The 17357-nt window shown below is 41.9% G+C and overlaps 2 protein-coding genes across 2 annotated transcripts; one reads left to right on the top strand and one right to left on the bottom strand.

Annotated features, from left to right (window-relative positions):
- Nucleotides 1-307: 307 nt before the first annotated feature.
- Nucleotides 308-2442, top strand: LOC143136855 (uncharacterized). The gene is made up of 4 exons (XM_076297531.1): nucleotides 308-385; nucleotides 658-1272; nucleotides 1488-1811; nucleotides 2434-2442. Exons 1-4 carry the CDS (start codon nucleotides 308-310, stop codon nucleotides 2440-2442), a joined length of 1026 nt encoding a protein of 341 aa, XP_076153646.1.
- Nucleotides 2443-5314: 2872 nt separating this feature from the next.
- Nucleotides 5315-7872, bottom strand: LOC143136612 (uncharacterized). The gene is made up of 2 exons (XM_076297326.1): nucleotides 6780-7872; nucleotides 5315-5880 (listed from the first exon to the last, which is right to left on the bottom strand). The coding sequence occupies exons 1-2, from the start codon at nucleotides 7605-7607 to the stop codon at nucleotides 5521-5523; spliced, it is 1188 nt and encodes a 395-aa protein (XP_076153441.1). The 5' UTR covers nucleotides 7608-7872; the 3' UTR covers nucleotides 5315-5520.
- Nucleotides 7873-17357: the final 9485 nt, after the last annotated feature.

The raw sequence follows: 17357 nt of genomic DNA, 5'->3' as shown, positions 1-17357 counted from the left end.
CTACTTAAGCTCAGGTACTGTAACAGCTCCGCTAGCATAATAGCTAATTGCTAACCCTAACATCACAAAGCTAGTATCGTATCGTAGGCTACAGTTCAACATATGACAGCACCTGAACGTACCAGACGGGAATTTTGTTAGCTAATCATGGTTGTGGGACGCAACTTGACTGTTCAAAACAAAGCGTCTATGTGTGTAACACATTCCCATGTTAATAGCGTCAAACAGAATTTGTCAGAGATTCTTGTCAACCATTTTAGAGCCATAGCTGTAACGTATTTTATTCTGTGTTTCATCTTGTCTAGACATGGACCAGGATCTTGAGTCTTTCCTAATATCAAGGAATGTCAGTGAGGACAACCTGCAGAGAATGAAAATGGACGAAGTATGTAGATTATGTTGATAATTTCACAGATCTTAACTGGAGTAATAACTTGTTGTCTACAGCATGTTGAATACACACTGAAATTAGTAGGAGTTTGTATAACCATGTCAAAAAATGTTACATTGCAACTATGCCTAGATTAATCTAGACCACCCAAATCTTCTACACTGCCTTTTCTGAAAATGATTAGGCTTTAACACATTTTGTATGTCTGCGCGTGGTGTGGGTGGGTGAGTGTGGGTGCTAAACAATAACTTTGTTTGTTATTGCAGATTGACAGAGCTGTCTTAAATGTTATGACCGATGAAGAGATGGCCAAATACATCCCCTCTTATGGCAGCCGCCTGGCGGTCCGGTCATTTTGTCGCATAAAGGAAACTGATGGGCCTACAACCACAAGCATTCAAAGGCTCCGTCAAAAGATTGCAGAGGGAAGGATTTGTAAAAGAAAAGGATCTGCTGCCAAATCTTCCTCAGAGCCAAAGGATGACCTGATGGCAAGACACAAGAACACAAATGCCATAAGAAGCAAACGGAGGATTGAAGTAGGTTGGCTACATTATCAGAATCATTGCTTTCATCAAGTGAGGTCTAAGAATGGTGGAGGAACAAGGCATCTGGTGCTGGAGAAAAGTACCTCAGTGAAACAGATGATGGTGATGGCAAAGAATCTGTTCTTCCCAGAGGGCAAGTCACCTAAAGGACCTATTGAGGACTTTACATATGAGATATGTGATTTCAAGAAACAGCCTGTGGCCACAACTAGTACTATCGCAGACCTTTATGAGCAGTCAAAGCTGAAAATGGTTAGACTTTACCTGTGTACAAGACCATTTGTACATTCAATCACAGAGTCTGACACTTCAGCCACTGAGAACCATGAACAGGTATGTATTAATAAATCCGTTTTTTTAATGATTTATGTAAATCAGCCGTTTGTAAACATTTCGGACACAAATAAATAATGTGTACTGTGATACTTCTTTAGATTTCTTAGCAATGGGAAATATTCATGCAGCCTTTATTAGAATATTGTATCACATTGTGGTAATGGTAATATAAACCAAAACTAGAAAATAAACCAAAGTTGCGGTCATTTCAGGTCAAAGGTCCAAATCCTATGCATGATCCTGAGGCAGATAAAGAAGATGAAGCTGAAAGCTCTCCACAGTCCTCCACACCAGATGTAAGCCTACGTTTCTCAAGTCCAGTGCAACTTCATCATGATGCAAGTCCAGTCCATTCCATTGCTGACACAGAAGGACTACCAGCCATGCCCTCCTACCAGGTCCATAACATTTCCTACAGCTTTGAAGTCCCTGCAATGTTACTGGACCCCAATGAAAATGAAGTTTTCGTCTTGCAAAGTGAATGGAGAGGACAAGAGATTTCCAATGATGCTGATGAAACGCTTCCAGTCATGCGGGTAAGTTCTGAGCTGTTTTAGTGGCACTTTTCCATACAGAGTACCTACTGTACTCTACTCAGTACCAGGTCATTAGCATTTCTAATTAAATTGGCTCAGGCCAATCCAAACTTTTCTCATCTGTTGTTCCTCGCTGGTGGAACACACTGCCAGTTCCTACAAGGGCAGGGACATCCCTCTCCATTTTCAAAAAACTCCTGAAGACCCAGCTCTTTAGAGAACATCTCCTCTCATAGCAACACTTACAACAAGTCTTGCTGATCCTAGCACTCACCAGCCGTCTTAAACTGACACGTAACTGTTAAAAACAGCATTCACTGATGCACTTATTCTTACTGTACTCTAATGTTTTTTAAATTGTCCTAATATTGTTGAGAATTGCTCTAAAACTTAAACTGTTTACCATGTTGTTAGTCGCTTTGGCTAAAAATGCGTCAGCCAAATGTAATGTAATGTAATGTAATGTAATTTCCATTGCAAATTGACATGGCCCATACCGTGGTCCGTTTTGTATTGATTTCATGTTGGTTCTCTTCAATTCTGTCTATGTCTCTGTCGTCCAGATGTTTGTGTCGTTTCGCTTCTTTGCCTTCCTCTGTGTCTTTTTCTTTTCTTGTGAAAGACAACTTAGCCTTCATCCAAGAATCGAAATCTGGGTAATCTCCAAGAATATTAAAACTAATATTAAACTCATCCATTGTGCCGGATGTTTTGGAAGTTTGTCCGTTACAAAGTATCTGCAGGTCAACTCGCGTAGCTTAGCAACAGAGTATTATAAAGTAATAAGTGGCCGGACTACTTGCGCAGTAATATGAAAGACGTGAAATAGAAGCACAAAGCATATTTTCCTTGACAGCGGTCTGTTATACTTAGCAACGGTCTGTTATTCAGAATTAGCAGACCGCCGAATGTTGGGAAGGCCCATTCCAGTGAATGGAGCATTCTGCAGCATTATGAAGAGGCGTGTAATAATGACTAGTAAGCTGTTGATGTATGTGGTTCAGTAATTAACCTTTCCAACTTATGAAAATGTTTCTGTTGTAGGAGATTGCAGTGATGTCAAATACTCAGCCACACTCAGCTGATCAGAGCAACACACAACCAAGTTTGGATGATCCACAGCCAAACTCAAGGATTGACCAGGACATGCACAGATTAGGCAACTCTCAACAGACACCTGTACCCTTATTGGTAAGTCTGGAGTGTAATTCTTACTCATCAAAGTCATTAAAATGGGAAAGTATATTGTTTTGTTATGTAGTTAAGTAATTAATATTTCTGTGTTATGAAAATGTTCCTTTTGCAGGAGAGTGCAGCAATTTCAAACATTCAACCACCCACCGCTGATGAAGGCAACCAGGTGTTGCATGGATTCGGGAATGCTCAATTCACTCCAGAGATTATTCATCCACCATCGATACCAGGTGAACAACAGCTTGACCCCCTTGTATTTGGCTATATGTACAGTGCCCCTCACAATTATTAACTCCCCTGGTAAAGTTTACCAAAAAAACAAATTGCAACAAAACTAAGAAACTTTAAATCATTCACTAGGAGTCAACCTTGAATTTGCTTCCCTTTGTGTTTGTATTATTCTGGATTATCATTTGACAATATTCATAAAAGTTTATTTTTTAAGTTCCACTTCATGGTCCACTCCAAGGGTGCCAATAGCTGTACGTGCTGTGCAAAAGGGTAGCTTAAATAAAAAGTTGGTGGTTGCTATGTGCATGTGGGTGGGGTGTGTGTCTGTGTGTGTGTGTGTGTGATCTTTTGAGATGTAATGAGTGTGGACAATAAAGATTATCTCTCTTTATCTCTCTCTCTCCCTCTATCCACATCACTATCCATCTATCTAGATGTTCCAGATACACTGGATGGGCAAACAACAGATGAACCAATTACACTAACTATTAGAAGAGGACATTGTCTCAGTGATCTGATCCAAGCCTTCAAAAACCCAGATATTTTAAATATGGATGTCTCCATCAAGATGCGCCTTCCAAATGGAGCACTGGAGGAAGGAGAGGGTAGTGGTGTTACAAGAGATTGCCTAACAGAGTTTTGGACAGATTTTTATGAGAGGTGCACCTTGGGAGGGGACGTTAAAGTCCCATTTATTAGGCACGATTACCAGTTTGAGGAATGGCAGGCAGTTGCCAGAATTTTAGTAGTTGGTTGGAGATTTGCACGCTACTTTCCAGTTAAACTGGCACCTCCATTTCTTGAAATGGCTTTATATGGTACAAACACCAGCAGCTTGAAGGACTCGTTCTTACAGTATGTCTCAGATAACGAAAGACAAGTTCTTCTTAAGGCTTTGGAAGATTTTAACTCTGTGGAGAAGGATGATCTATTTGATGCTCTTGAGACACATGATTGCCTGCAAATGCCAAATGAAGAGAATCTCATACCACTGCTGTCACAATTGGGACACAAGGCTCTCCTTCAGGCACCATTGTTTATCATAGAGAGTTGGCGTCCGATTTTGCAACACTTTGCAACATCTATGCCACCTGATGTTCTGCATGGTGTTTTATGTCAGAAAATACCTACTGCCAAAGCTGTGAAGGAGCTTCTGATGTTCCCGCACAATATGTCTCCTATACAAACAACAGTTGCCAGATACCTGAAGAGATACATAGGAGATATGGATACGCACAACCTTCAGCTTTTCCTCCGCTTCTGCACTGGATCCAATTTGATTGGGAAAAAAATCACTGTTGAGTTCATTGAGACCTCAGAATTTCAAAGACGACCTCAATCCCACACATGTGGCTGCATTTTAAAACTACCTGTAGGTTACCACAACTATCCAGAGCTGCGCTGTGATTTTAATAACATACTTGCCAGCTCTGTTTGGGTAATGGATTACATCTAGGTATGATTTGATAAATTGTGTTTTGTTCATAGGTTATATCCTGTATTTTTTTACATTTTCTAGAGACTGATGTAAGCTTACCATGCAGTTTGTTAATGACAGGGACTTGTGTGCTTGTTGGTTTGTTTTTTTCCCCACTGAGGAATGTCATACTGTTCAGAAAATATTATTTCCTGTTTCTGCATTGCGTGGTGACTCTTGCATTAAGGCTCATGCATTAAGATGTTAATGAGTTAACTCCAACAGTTTTAACTACTTGAATGAGATCTGTTGTGTCCTAGCAAGTATTAACTTTTACTGAAGGGCTGGTTTTATAATGCTGTTTGCACTTTGTTCCAAGTGCATTGATCAGTTCAATAAACTGGGAACATTTTTCACTTTTGCTGCAGTATGCACATTCATTCTGTATTCCTTCATAGATGTACAGTAGAGGGCTGTCATGGATTTGTATAGTAAAATCAAATTGTGCATTGCAACAAAGGTTGTTGAAAAAACAAATGACAAATGTTATGCCAAGACATACATTTTAATTCCAGGCAATATTTTGTATGTATTGTAGGGGAGCACTGCTTGACAACACACCTTTTCAAGCACTACAATGTTCCAAATTATGGTTTTGAAAAAAAAAAAAAAACACAGATGTAAACGTAATGTAAATGTAAAATAATTTTAGAAAAAATGAAGTACAGCATACCTCCTGATTGCATGACAACGTGCATGCAGCTCTGCAAATAAACAATGCAGAACACTGTGTTGTATTGTGAAATGTAGTTAAGTTAGTGTATTGTTTGCACTATGGGACCACATCTTTTTGGGAGTAGCTGCAGTCTATGTGTCATGTCCAAAAGCAACTCTATCAAGATTGAAGAACCTGGTGAGCTCTGATCTCAGTGAAAGGTAGAGCTCAATGGCCATGTATGCATCCACAGGAACCTGTAAGTTTCTTTCTGCCATTATGCTGGTACAGAGGGTGAACAGATCATCGTTACAGGCAATGGCACGGCGATGGGTGCAAAACTCCTCACACCTGGCCAGATCCTCCTCTTCCACGGGGCACAAATGGTCCTCTGTGCCATATAACTCTGGAATGGTGTACATAGCATCAGGTCGACCATGGGGAACATGCACATTCTTTGAAGGACGAATCAGGTGGTTGTTCCAGGTATTTTTGGTGCAGTCCAGTTCATCCTGCAGAGGTGGAAAAATAGATCAAACACATTTTAAGCAACTGAATATTTTCCAAACTTCCTCAGACCACTGTCTGTAGGCTACTCTAGCCATTACAATGTAATGTACATATATATATGACAAGTTGAAACCCCAACTAAGTATGGATCATGGAGACCCGCAGCGGTAACAAAACAGACAGGAGACAGACAGACTCTGCGGCGAAACCGCTGGCACCTCCGTGACAGCAGAGACGCCCCAGACACAAGGGACACACAGCATACAGATATGCAACACGCACAACAACACAGCCCCCACACCCTGCACCTGCCAACCACCTGCGACCCACAGACCAACAGCAGCCTGGTTACATGACAAGGTCTGGACGTATCTCCAGATCAAAGCCAACTCTCGACCTGTAATGTAAAGGGTGTGGGCGGATTGCTGCCCTAAAATTAAAAAGAAAAGAAAGAAATGTAATCACTTACCTGTTACCTGAAAATGTGTTCTGTTCACTTACCTAAATCCACTTGGTTTACTGAACTTGTTACTTAAAAAAAAGAAAACAAAAGAGAAATATAATCACTTACCTATTACCTGAAAATGTGTTCACTTACCTGAATCCACCTGGTTTACTGTACCTGTTACTTGAAAAAATGAGTTCACCTACCTGATACCTACCTGTGACCTTACCTGTTACCTGAAAATGTGCTCACTTACCTGAATTCACTTGGTTTACTGTACCTGTTACTTGAAAAATTAGTAGCCTACAAAGTATACTTACCTGTGACCTGAGTCTTAGAAGAAAGTTACACTTCACACGGATGCTCATGTAATGGAGGTGAGCGAGGTTAAGCAAGGTTCTGTCTGGCAGGCTATGGCTGAAATGAAAGTAGGTTAATAGAAAACTTTTAACTTACCTGTATTAAGGCCAGAAAGCAAAACAACATTAGGTTCTTGTCCAGGAAATCGCCCACGAAATCCCCCTCGTCTTTTAAACGGTGAAAGTGTTCCAGCCAGAAGTCCACGCACTGTTTGCGAAGGAAGCCCCACCAGCTCTCGATCCTTTGATTACTTGTGCTTTTCCCATATATGAAGCTTCGCTCACCTCCATGAGCATCTGTGTCATTACGGCGAAAGTAGCGCTGCATATCACGGATGGAGCTGTTTTCTGTCCCCATGTCGGTCCTGACAATGCGTGGACATCCCCCAAGCTCCTGGGCCGTCTCTAAGTAGTACCCACCAACAACCTTAGGGTCACTACTAGTGTTGTACGCATTCAACCATAGCATTCGTCTAGAAAACCCATCAATAGCCCCGTTGATACAGATACCAAAGGGCTTCAACTTGTCGTAGGAGTCTACATGCCAAATAAAATTTGGTCCCTTGGCAAAGTAAGCCCTTCGAGACAGTCTCCGGCGTCTCCTGAGTTCTGTACTCTCTGGATCCAGTGTCGACAATATCATCCGAACATCCTCCTTCCGGATGGACATGCCCTTTTCGACACATCTGGCGTGCATAACTCTGTAGCCATGCAGGCCTCCAGAGCCTCGGAGTTCGTCCCGGATAAAGCGCACGGCATCTTCTAGTGCATCATATCTCCGCCGAAACAGACCGTTTTTCTTTAAAATACGCTTCAGAGTCTTCAAGCACATAACCACATTGTGTCTCACCGCCAAAGCCTCCAGCATATTTTTGTATGTGAGCCCCATGTTAAAGTAAAACTTAATCAAGTTGAGGTTATCCATGATGTGCGAACCAATGGACCTGTGTGTCTCCTACGCCAGACTGGGAATACAGAGCCCTGCAATAGACCACTCCAAACTATTGCGAGGGAACGCAAAAACTATTGCGAGGGAACGCAAAAGTATTGCATGGGAACGCAAAAACTATTGTGAGGGAACGCAAAAGTATTGCGTGGGAACGCAAAAGTATTGCGAGGGAACGCAAAAAGTATTGCGTGGGAACGCAAAAGTGCGGTCTAAAAATATTGCCCACCCTGTCCCCAGGGGGGCTCCGTACGAAAGAGAACGTTATATGGCGACAGAAATCAACAATCAAACAAGCCACTTTGATTTTTTGCAAAAGATTAATACAAAAGATGGGTGACCCTCCCTCCTAGACAAAAAAAAGTTAGGTGACCCTCCCCTCAACAAAGAATAAAAAGACATGACCCTCCCCTATTTTCCTCCGGTGACCCCGTTTATAAATAACGAACGGTCCCTTATGAGAATCTATCTATCTATAAAGCAAGAAGCGTCTGTGTGTCTGTCTGTCTGTGGCACGCATATCTCGCTGACCGTTTGTCAGACTGATTTGCAGGTGTCTTGCTATGGGCATGAGTAAGTGCAGTGCCAAATTTGACGTTGTTTGCAAAAGATATCGTTAAATATATCGGTAAAAGAAGCACATTGGCTTTCACCGCTAGCCACTCCCCCTCCCACACACCACTGTACTGTAAGCTACCAGTGAGGATAGAAGCAGGGCTTTGGCTAAGCTGGATCAGTGTAAGTTATACGGATAAAAACGTAACATGTCTGACCTAAACAATAAAGTGAACTCCACGGATTTTGCAACACGCCAAGACACACAGGTATGCAGTGGCTCTTCATTCTTCAAAATGACGTAAAAAATGATGTGCAATAGACGGACACTTCGAATAGCCCAGGCTACTTTGGACTGTCTTTAGACTTTGAATAAGCAAACGACAATTCCAACTGCAAGGTCCTAAATTGAAACGAGCGATAATGGTCCCGAATTAAAGAACGTCTCAGAATGCCACACATGCAAAGCATAACCAGCGACAAGCAACGAGTGGCAGACAGAGTGTGATGCTATATGAATAGCCCAGGCTACTTTGGACTTTCTTTAGACTTTGAATAAGCAAACAACAGTTCCAACTGCAAGGTCCTAAATTGAAACGAGCGATGATGGTCCCGATTAAAGAACGTCTCAGAATGCCACACATGCAAAGCATAACCAGCGATAAGCAACGAGTGGCAGAAAGAGTGTGATGTCACTTATAGGCCACCAGAGATTGTTTTTGAGTCACACCGTTGCAAATTCCATATGATGCAGCATTCCACAAAATGGTTTGTTTTCTCTATCATCAAGTTATTCAATAGGCTAAGCATATAGCCTTGACTCAAAGCAGCTGTTAGGATTATGACATTTTGATTTGTAAAAAATGTCACATGTAGCCATGCTTAAATTCTGCTCACTTCACATTTATTATATTATCTGTAGGCCTATTCATTATTGAATGCTTACCTGGAATTATGTTTTTCCCTATTCTATTTTCAAAGCAGGCCTACCTTCAGGTAGGGATGTAACGGTATGAAAATTTAACCCCACGGTTATAGTGACCAAAATTATCACGGTTTTCGGTATTATCACGGTATTTTTAAAAGTGTGTTCAATATGTTCAGAAAGCACTGAGGCCTACACAAGCTGAAATAGTTTCAAAAAGTGTCCCGTTCAGTTTTTCATGTTTAATTGGCTATGTGCTTATCGCTTAACTTACCCTACCATGACTTGGAGGTTGCTATTACTGTTATTTGGATCCAATGAGTGAGACCAGGCTTGGAATTTCACCATTCTGGGGGCAAGGCGACTTGGCCTTCAGTTGGGCATATTTGGTGGAGGGCACAAAGGCCACATAGCCTATAAAAAATATCAAAGTTGCATAGCCTATTCACTGCAGTAGACCTGCATCACTGTATGAAACATTACAAAAACATGAAACATGACATATTATATAAAACTGCAAATCATCTGAACATCTAATATTTACAGATATCTAGGCTATATTTAACATTTATTTTATATTTGGCCTGTTATGAAATCATGTATTGAACAATTTAAGCACAGTTCAGCTTTAAGAAGCTCAAATAGCCTAGATGCATGCTTAGCATTTTGTGATCTACTTTCACAAACTCTTAGTCAGCTGTCCTCTGATTTACCGATATATAGGCGATATTTGTAACATTTATTTTGTATTTGGCCCGTTATGAAATCATGTGGAACAATTTAAACACATTGTAAAACTTAAAGCCCAAATTTGGAGACATCCATGCATGTCGAAATGTACTGCAAATTCAAAAGTGGATTACTCTGGAACGGCTAACTGTACAGGGGACTGCTTTACACCTTTATGTTCGGTAAGGTCTGCTGTTTATTCTGATATATGGTTTGTCATGTGTTAAACGAAAGGTTTGTGAAGTATTGCACCGAGAGGAATGGGTAGGGAGATGGACGAATTTATGATTAAATTTAATTATATTATTTACGTTTCTCGCGAACCGTTCACCACAGCAATTCGCGGCTAACATCGTTTAAAAGCTGAGAAAAAGCTCTTTCATGTGATACTTGTGATGTCTATGTGAAGAGTAGGCTACTTCGCGAGTAGTTCAACTGAGAAGAATAGGTGAATTTAGACACACTTTCTTTCTTGCGCTGTCACTTTCTCCACTGCGTAAAATAAATTAATTTGCGCTGTGAATGTTAAGATTATTTTGACAGGCCATAGGCTAAATAAAATTCGCTATTAGTAGGATGCAAAGCAGAATATTGAAAGAAGGGCACCAAGGGCACCGTGGCCTGTAAACCTCTGATTTTCAAAGGGACATCACGGCCAACACAAGGGGCAAAAACGTGGCCGCCGTGAAATTCCTACCCTGAGTGAGACCAAAGTAAGTGTTCGAAATAAAACTTTAGGCTACTGTGTTCTTCTGATAACGTGAGTGGAATGGATTTAATGTGCACGCGAACATAAAAAGACGCAGAGTGCAAATGTTACAGTGCAAGTTTTGCGGTGAAAATGTTCCGCCTTTTAAAATCAGGTGTAGCCTAATCCAATTCGCAGTTAAAACCATCAATTAGGCTAGACAACAGAATCAGTAGGGTACCAATTTTGCTTCATTGTACCAGGCCTACTGTATGTCAAAAGCAGGCTCGGATGAAGCTGGGAAGGATTAAACACACGGTTTCAACACCGTGATAATCAACCGTGATAATTATGATATTTCAAAAGAAAACGGTAATTGTTATCGTCAACATTTTTATCACGGTTTATCATTATACCGGTAATCGTTACATCCCTACCTTCAGGCATGTAATTGGGCTACAGGAATAGCATGTTTGAACGGGCACTGCACTAGTTCATTAAAATGGAGGATATAGCATATTGGGTAGCTTATCTATGATTGGTAGAATGGACCTTTCTCACTGTAAATGTTTATCAACCTGCTTGCAGGGTATAAAGATCATAAGTATGTTCATGATGTCCTTCTGCAGGTAGCAGAACTTAAGTCATGCTAGGGCCTACCATATATTTAGTATGTGTGTTTGTGGGTCTGTGTGTGTGGGACAGGCTCAGTGAGCTTCAGAAAAGCTAGACAAATGCAGACATCTAATTAATATTCCTCTCGCTGTAGTGAGGGGAAGAGATGAATGCATAATTCATGTCATTTCTGTTTTGAAGAAAACCCGTATCTTCCAGTATATTATGCCGCATTGTTGTGTGGTGGTGGTGGGGGGGGGGGACTGCAGCGTACGGCTGTCACTGAGGGTTTGTAGCATGCCTGGGGAACTGCCAGCCACAGCTCTCTGCAGAAAGTGAACACTTTACTTGTCAGATAAAGGCGTAATTGTAACAGTTGCTGTAATTTGACAGCACTAATGGATAGCAAAAGGCAAAAAAAAAAACTCTAATCCCTTAGTTTTTGTGCAGGAGCAAGGGAGGGTATTTTTTTTTTCCCAGTTGGCTGGAAAGTCCAACTGCGCTCTGGCTCAGCTGGGTATTTGGCCACCTTTGTGCCTGGTGTGAATGAGGTGTTCAGTGTCGTCATAATGCATTCTTTCGACTCAAACCGTCACACATGGTGGAGCTCAAATTGACTGGGACAACACAGTAAGACTGATGAAGAGAGGCGAGAAGAAAAGGGAAAAAACTAGGCCACGATGCGCTTTGAATGCCACACCGTTTTTTTTTTCTCTTCAGCTGATAGTTTAGCAGGGTTGTTTTGATGCTAAACATCAAACCTTGATGTTCCTCCGGTTCTAATAAAGAATTACATCAGGGAGAAAGCGAGCGTATAATTCTACGTTGCCACAGGCATGTTCTAGGATAATACACAGCTTGAGAGAAGCTCAAGGTGTTTTTCTCACCGCGCGAATCTCAGCGGAATAGCGATAGGCTGCGCAGCGCGACGGGGAGCGAGATCGACGGTGAGAGAGGGAAATTTCAAAGAGCGCCTCCGGATAATAGGTGGGCCTTTTTATCCTCCTTATTTCCTATATCAACTCGGTTGTGTTCACGGCTTATAGGGATTTACCTGTCAGCGTCAACCACTCAGGTGATATAGTGGCGCTCTCATTCTCTCTTTGTCTGCTTCATGCTCTCATCTCTCATCTAGAGAAATGACAATTCTGTCAATTTTCGGGCTGCAGTGGTGTGTGAATATTGTATTTTCTCTGACAGGGCCAAAGCCTTACAAATTATATTGTATTTCCAAGAAACTTCAAGTTATTTCCAAACTTGCTAAGCATTTTCTTTATTTATTTATCTGCATTTGGAAAGGTAACAGGTTAATAAGCAACCACAGCTGCAGTTTAGCGACAAAAACCAAAACCCCTCTGCTACAGTATACAAGTGAACAACAATTTGATCATCCATAGTGCCTGCTTGACTGTGCTCTAAGAAGATTGTTTAGGGTTAACATAAGGGCATTGTGCGATTCAACACCTACTCTGTCCTATTTTGATGTGTAGGGTCACTAGGGTCAAACTGCAGTATATGTAAAGCTGGGGGTGATATTGTGCTGCTTCCCATTAACGCATCCCACCAATGCAATGTACTGTATTTCTTGATTTGTGCATTGATCTGATCATTAATGTTAATTAAAGAATGCAATCATTACTACCAGGATGAGTGTGCTACGTTTGGAATCTTAGTAGGAATGTAAATAAAGATTCTCAGTTCTTAAACATACCCGAAGGCATAATATACAGTTCTGAAGGCATACTGTAAGTAGGCCAAAAAGCCTGAGGATACTCACTGTTACAGAGGCCCAAGAGAAGCACGTCAAACTTGCTGGGTGTTATTCCTCTCCACCCACTTAGGAATATCACAGAGGAGAGAGGAATACATTTTTGCTCACTCAATGTCTTGATATGAGACTATTGACTTCTATTTTGTGTTTTTATTTGCCATTTTATTTCATAGGCAACTCTTAATCCCCTGTTGGGTATCAAGAGAAGTCGTCTGTGCAGCTCTATACTTGTCCCATGTTGCTCTGCCCAGGTTTCTTAAACATTTGGTGTCATAATTTCACTTGACTACAAGAGTGTTGGAGGACACAGATATGCAGCAAAAGTGTCATGAATATCTTTATCTCTGTCTATCTTTCCTATCTGTTATCTCGGATTGTTTTAAACCCTCTAACATATTGTAATAGATCTGCTGGGTAGGAAAAGGTCCCCCTCTAGTGACCCCCTTTGTCCCTTCCCCTAGGTCAGTGGTCCCCAAACTACGGCCCGCGGGCCGGATACGGCCCGCCACCTCATTTTGGGTGGCCCCCCAAAACATGTCTGTGGTATATAGCAACCAGCCCGCATGGGAGTACGACATCGTCAAACTATAACCTCCGCAATTTCCCCCATTCATTCTCTATGGCGAGTCTTAACAGTACACGTGTAATACTCTTTTTGTCCACTGGTGGTTGTTTTGGCGCTGTTTCGCGTTTGCCATCAAAAACGGAATGAAATGTAGGCCTATCTGCAAACAATGTAAGAGGCCTATAGCATGGAACCATCGTTTTTCGTTTTGATCTGTAGCCCCCCCGCTGGACTGCACCCCCCAAAAGGAGGGTAGGGCAGACACAGTTTTCTGTGAATATCTCCAGAACCGTAAGGTTTAGGAGGACCGTTTTTTTTTGTATGTTGATCTCAAGGGGCCATGTCAACCCATTCCATAACCACTTATTTCATGTATAGCGCCACCTAGTTAAACACAAAAAAGTAAAAATGAGGTGTTGTAATCGCAGGTATCTGTGACCTAACATAGTCAAAACTGCACGAAATTGGAAGTGTAGGATCATTATGACACCCTCTGAATGCACGCCAAGTTTCGTGGAATTCTGTTCATGGGGGACCACACAATAAATTAATTTATGTTACTATACACCAACTGGCCTGTAGGTGGCCGGAGACAGTTTTCTGTGAATATCTCGAGAACCGTAGGGCCTAGGAGGTCCACCTTTTTTTTGTATGTTGGTCTTAAGGGGGCATGTCAACCCATCCCATTACCACTTATTTCATGTATAGCGCCACCTAGTTAAAAACACAGAGAACTGTGTCTGCCCTACCCTTCTTTCGGGGGGTCCAGTCCAGCGGGGGGGCTACAGATCAAAACGAAAAATTACGGTTCCATGCTATCCATGTGGGGGTACATGCCCACCAAGTTTTGTGTACCCCGGTCTTTCAGTGTCCCGGGAATCCTTGTTGGTGTACGTCACTAAATGTACACATAAATTATTTTATTGTAAAGCCCCCCATGAACGAAAGTACACAAAACTTGGCATGCATTCGGAGGGTGTCATAATGATCCTACAGTATTAATTTCGTGCAGTTTTGACCTTGTCAGCCAGAGATATTGTGATGAAAACACCTAATTTTTTGCTTTTTCATTTTTAACTAGGTGGCGCTATACATAAAATAAGTGGTAATGGGATGGGTTGACATGCCCCCTTAAGACCAACATACATAAAAAAGGTGGACCTCCTAGGCCCTACGGTTATCGAGATATTCACAGAAAACCGTCTCCGGCCACCTACAGGCCAGTTGGTGTATAGTAACATAAATTAATTTATTGTGTGGCCCCCCATGAACGGAATTCCACGAAACTTGGCGTGCATACAGAGGGTGTCATAATGATCCTACACTTCCAATTTTGTACAGTTTTGACTTTGTTAGGTCACAGATACCTTCAATTACAACACCTCATTTTTACTTTTTTGTGTTTAACTAGGTGGCGCTATACATGAAATGAGTGGTTATGGAATGGGTTGACATGGCCCCTTGAGATCAACATACAAAAAAAAATGGTCCTCCTAAACCCTACGGTTTTCGAGATATTCACAGAAAACTGTGTCTGCCCTACCCTCCTTTCGGGGGGTCCAGTCCAGCGGGGGGGCTACAGATCAAAACGAAAAACGATGGTTCCATGCTATCCATGTGGGGTTACATGCCCACCAAGTTTCGTGTACCCCGGTCTTTCAGTGTCCCGGGAATCATTGACAGAAATTTGGGCATGCGAAAAAGAAAAAAAAAAAGAAAAAAAAAAAAAATCTGACTAAACCTATATGACCGCCGCTTCGCTGCGCGGCGGTCATAATTAGTGACCTATGGTTCCAGAGTAGCCTACACCCCTGAGTGGTTTGTCCTGGTGATTTTCCGTTTTTCGTTAGTGGCGTGCGCTATCAAAAGCTTCCATTTACTGCACCCTACTGCGGTGAGGTAGGGCTGTCAACAATATCGCAAAAGCTACCGGAACAATTTTCACAAAACTTCTTGGAAAGGTGTAGCACAGGCTAAGGAAATCCCATACATGTTTGGAGCCGATCAGACTGAAAGGGAACATTTTCCATATTGTAGCCTATTCTCGTAATGATAGCGAAAGTGAAACGTTTCATTTTAAATTATGAATTTGTGCAAGCCTGTGTCATTTCTTTCACGTCTTTAATGCATTCATATGCTAGTAGTAATGCCAAAAATTACCGTGTATAGGCCTCTTAGAAATGATTGTTGCATCTTGCATATTATTTAGATGCGCACTCAATCGCGCATCCATGCAGGCAAAACGTGATCAAATTTGGCGACGTTTACAATACGTGATAGCCTAGTTAATGTGAATCGCGGACAATAACCAAAGAAAGGAATTTGCACCTCCATTCACCAAATAAAGGCTGTAGTAGGCCTAGTGTTTCTACATGTTGGCACAAAACGTCATTTCTGTCAGAAGCCAGTCTATAATGCATACAGGGGTAACATGAGGTGAGTCAGACAGAAGAGGGGCCTGTCTTAGTAGCCTATTCCTGAATCCTTTCAAACTACGTTAAAATTGTGTGATTAGCCGCCAGCATAATAAAATCTAAATTAAAGGACAAAATCTTATTAGGCTCCAAACCTATGAGTCTAAGCCTTAGTTTAAAAAAATCTTCAGGTGTAAGTAATAAGTCAAAGAACCACATTCTGTGTAATATAGAGGTTATCAAAAGATACTCTAGTTTGTAATTTCTTTTAAAGTATACATTTGGGGGGGGGGGGCTTCTGTTTGGGGGTCCCTCAGACCCCATTACAGATTTGGTCCCCCCCAATGTTGACATCATGACTACGGCCTTGTACTTTTGTTACTACCTGCTAATACTTTTGGGAATGCAAAAGTCTTTTTATTAGTATTATTTAATTTGAGTTACATTTTACACTGATATGGCATGATGGCAATATAAACACAGCTAACAATGGTATTAAATTGCAATAGCCTATAGATTAAATGTAATGGAATATTCAACTAAGGTAGACTGCTGTTGTTCACAGCACTAAGCTATTTATGGTTACTGATATACTCCAAATCTCTGGCCCAGGCATAGTAGGCATAGTAAGCTGGCCCTCGGAAGAAAAAGTTTGGGGACCACTGCCCTAGGTAGACAATTCAGAGAATGGGTAGACCCCACACCACCACGGACAGTACAAAAGTAGCTTTATTTATTTTACAGGCACAGCCAGGCAGCTCCGGACATTATAACGAATCCACTGACAGATGATTTGGGGATCCTCACTCACAATCCGTGCAAAACAGCAATTCAATAATAAATAAGCACAGCAATTCATAAACACCACAAAGAGGAAAACCTCTCCATTCGGGTATCACAGCACACCATTGCAGTGTTCACAATAAAAGGTTCCCCGCACCCCCCGTCACTACTAAGTTATATTGCACTAGAGTTACCTGACTTTCAATTATAAAAACAGACACAGATACATAATAGCCAAATGAGTTATTAAAAGGGAGACTTCCCTGCTCCCCGAGACCCTCCCCTGGGGCCTGATGGCAATGGACAGCGAATCGAACCTTCAGGTGGCCAGCGAGGTTCCAGTATGTAAATTCCAGTGTGTAAGTTCCAGTATGTAAGTTCCAGTATGTAATTCCAGTATGTAATTCCAGTACGAAAGTTCTGGGGAGTGCGTGCAGGGGCTCACGAGTCCAGCAGTCCAACTCGCCCGCCAGTCTAGGTTTTAACAAAGGCCTATACTAAGGTTCCCTCCCCCCCTACGGCTATCTTCACTGGCGGCGATCCTACTGACCGCGACCAGCACAATTCGTACCCGGTTTTGACCAACGCTCCCCGAGGACGCTCCAGATCAATCTCGGACTCTCTCTCCCGCACGTTGCTCACCTGCATGCTCATATTGTCTCCTACCCAGGTGAGTCCAATTAG

This window comes from Alosa pseudoharengus, unplaced genomic scaffold (genome assembly GCF_046254945.1).
Source record: "Alosa pseudoharengus isolate Yale_2024_CS ecotype anadromous, Long Island Sound unplaced genomic scaffold, YU_APseudo_1.1 YU_APseudo_1.1_scf_20, whole genome shotgun sequence".
NCBI classification, from domain to species: Eukaryota; Metazoa; Chordata; class Actinopteri; order Clupeiformes; family Clupeidae; genus Alosa; species Alosa pseudoharengus.
Note: the sequence above shows the minus strand (reverse complement) of the source record. Positions and strands in the feature narration are given on the sequence as shown.

Coding starts and splice junctions, on each gene's coding strand:
- LOC143136612 (XM_076297326.1), bottom strand. CDS start 7,607: ATGGATAACCTCAACTTGATTAAGTTTTACTTTAACATGGGGCTCACA. Junction 5,881..6,779: donor GCTTTCTGGCCTTAATACAG/GTAAGTTAAAAG, acceptor CCACCTCTGCAG/GATGAACTGGACTGCACCAA.
- LOC143136855 (XM_076297531.1), top strand. CDS start 308: ATGGACCAGGATCTTGAGTCTTTCCTAATATCAAGGAATGTCAGTGAG. Junction 386..657: donor AGAGAATGAAAATGGACGAA/GTATGTAGATTA, acceptor TTGTTATTGCAG/ATTGACAGAGCTGTCTTAAA. Junction 1,273..1,487: donor CCACTGAGAACCATGAACAG/GTATGTATTAAT, acceptor CGGTCATTTCAG/GTCAAAGGTCCAAATCCTAT.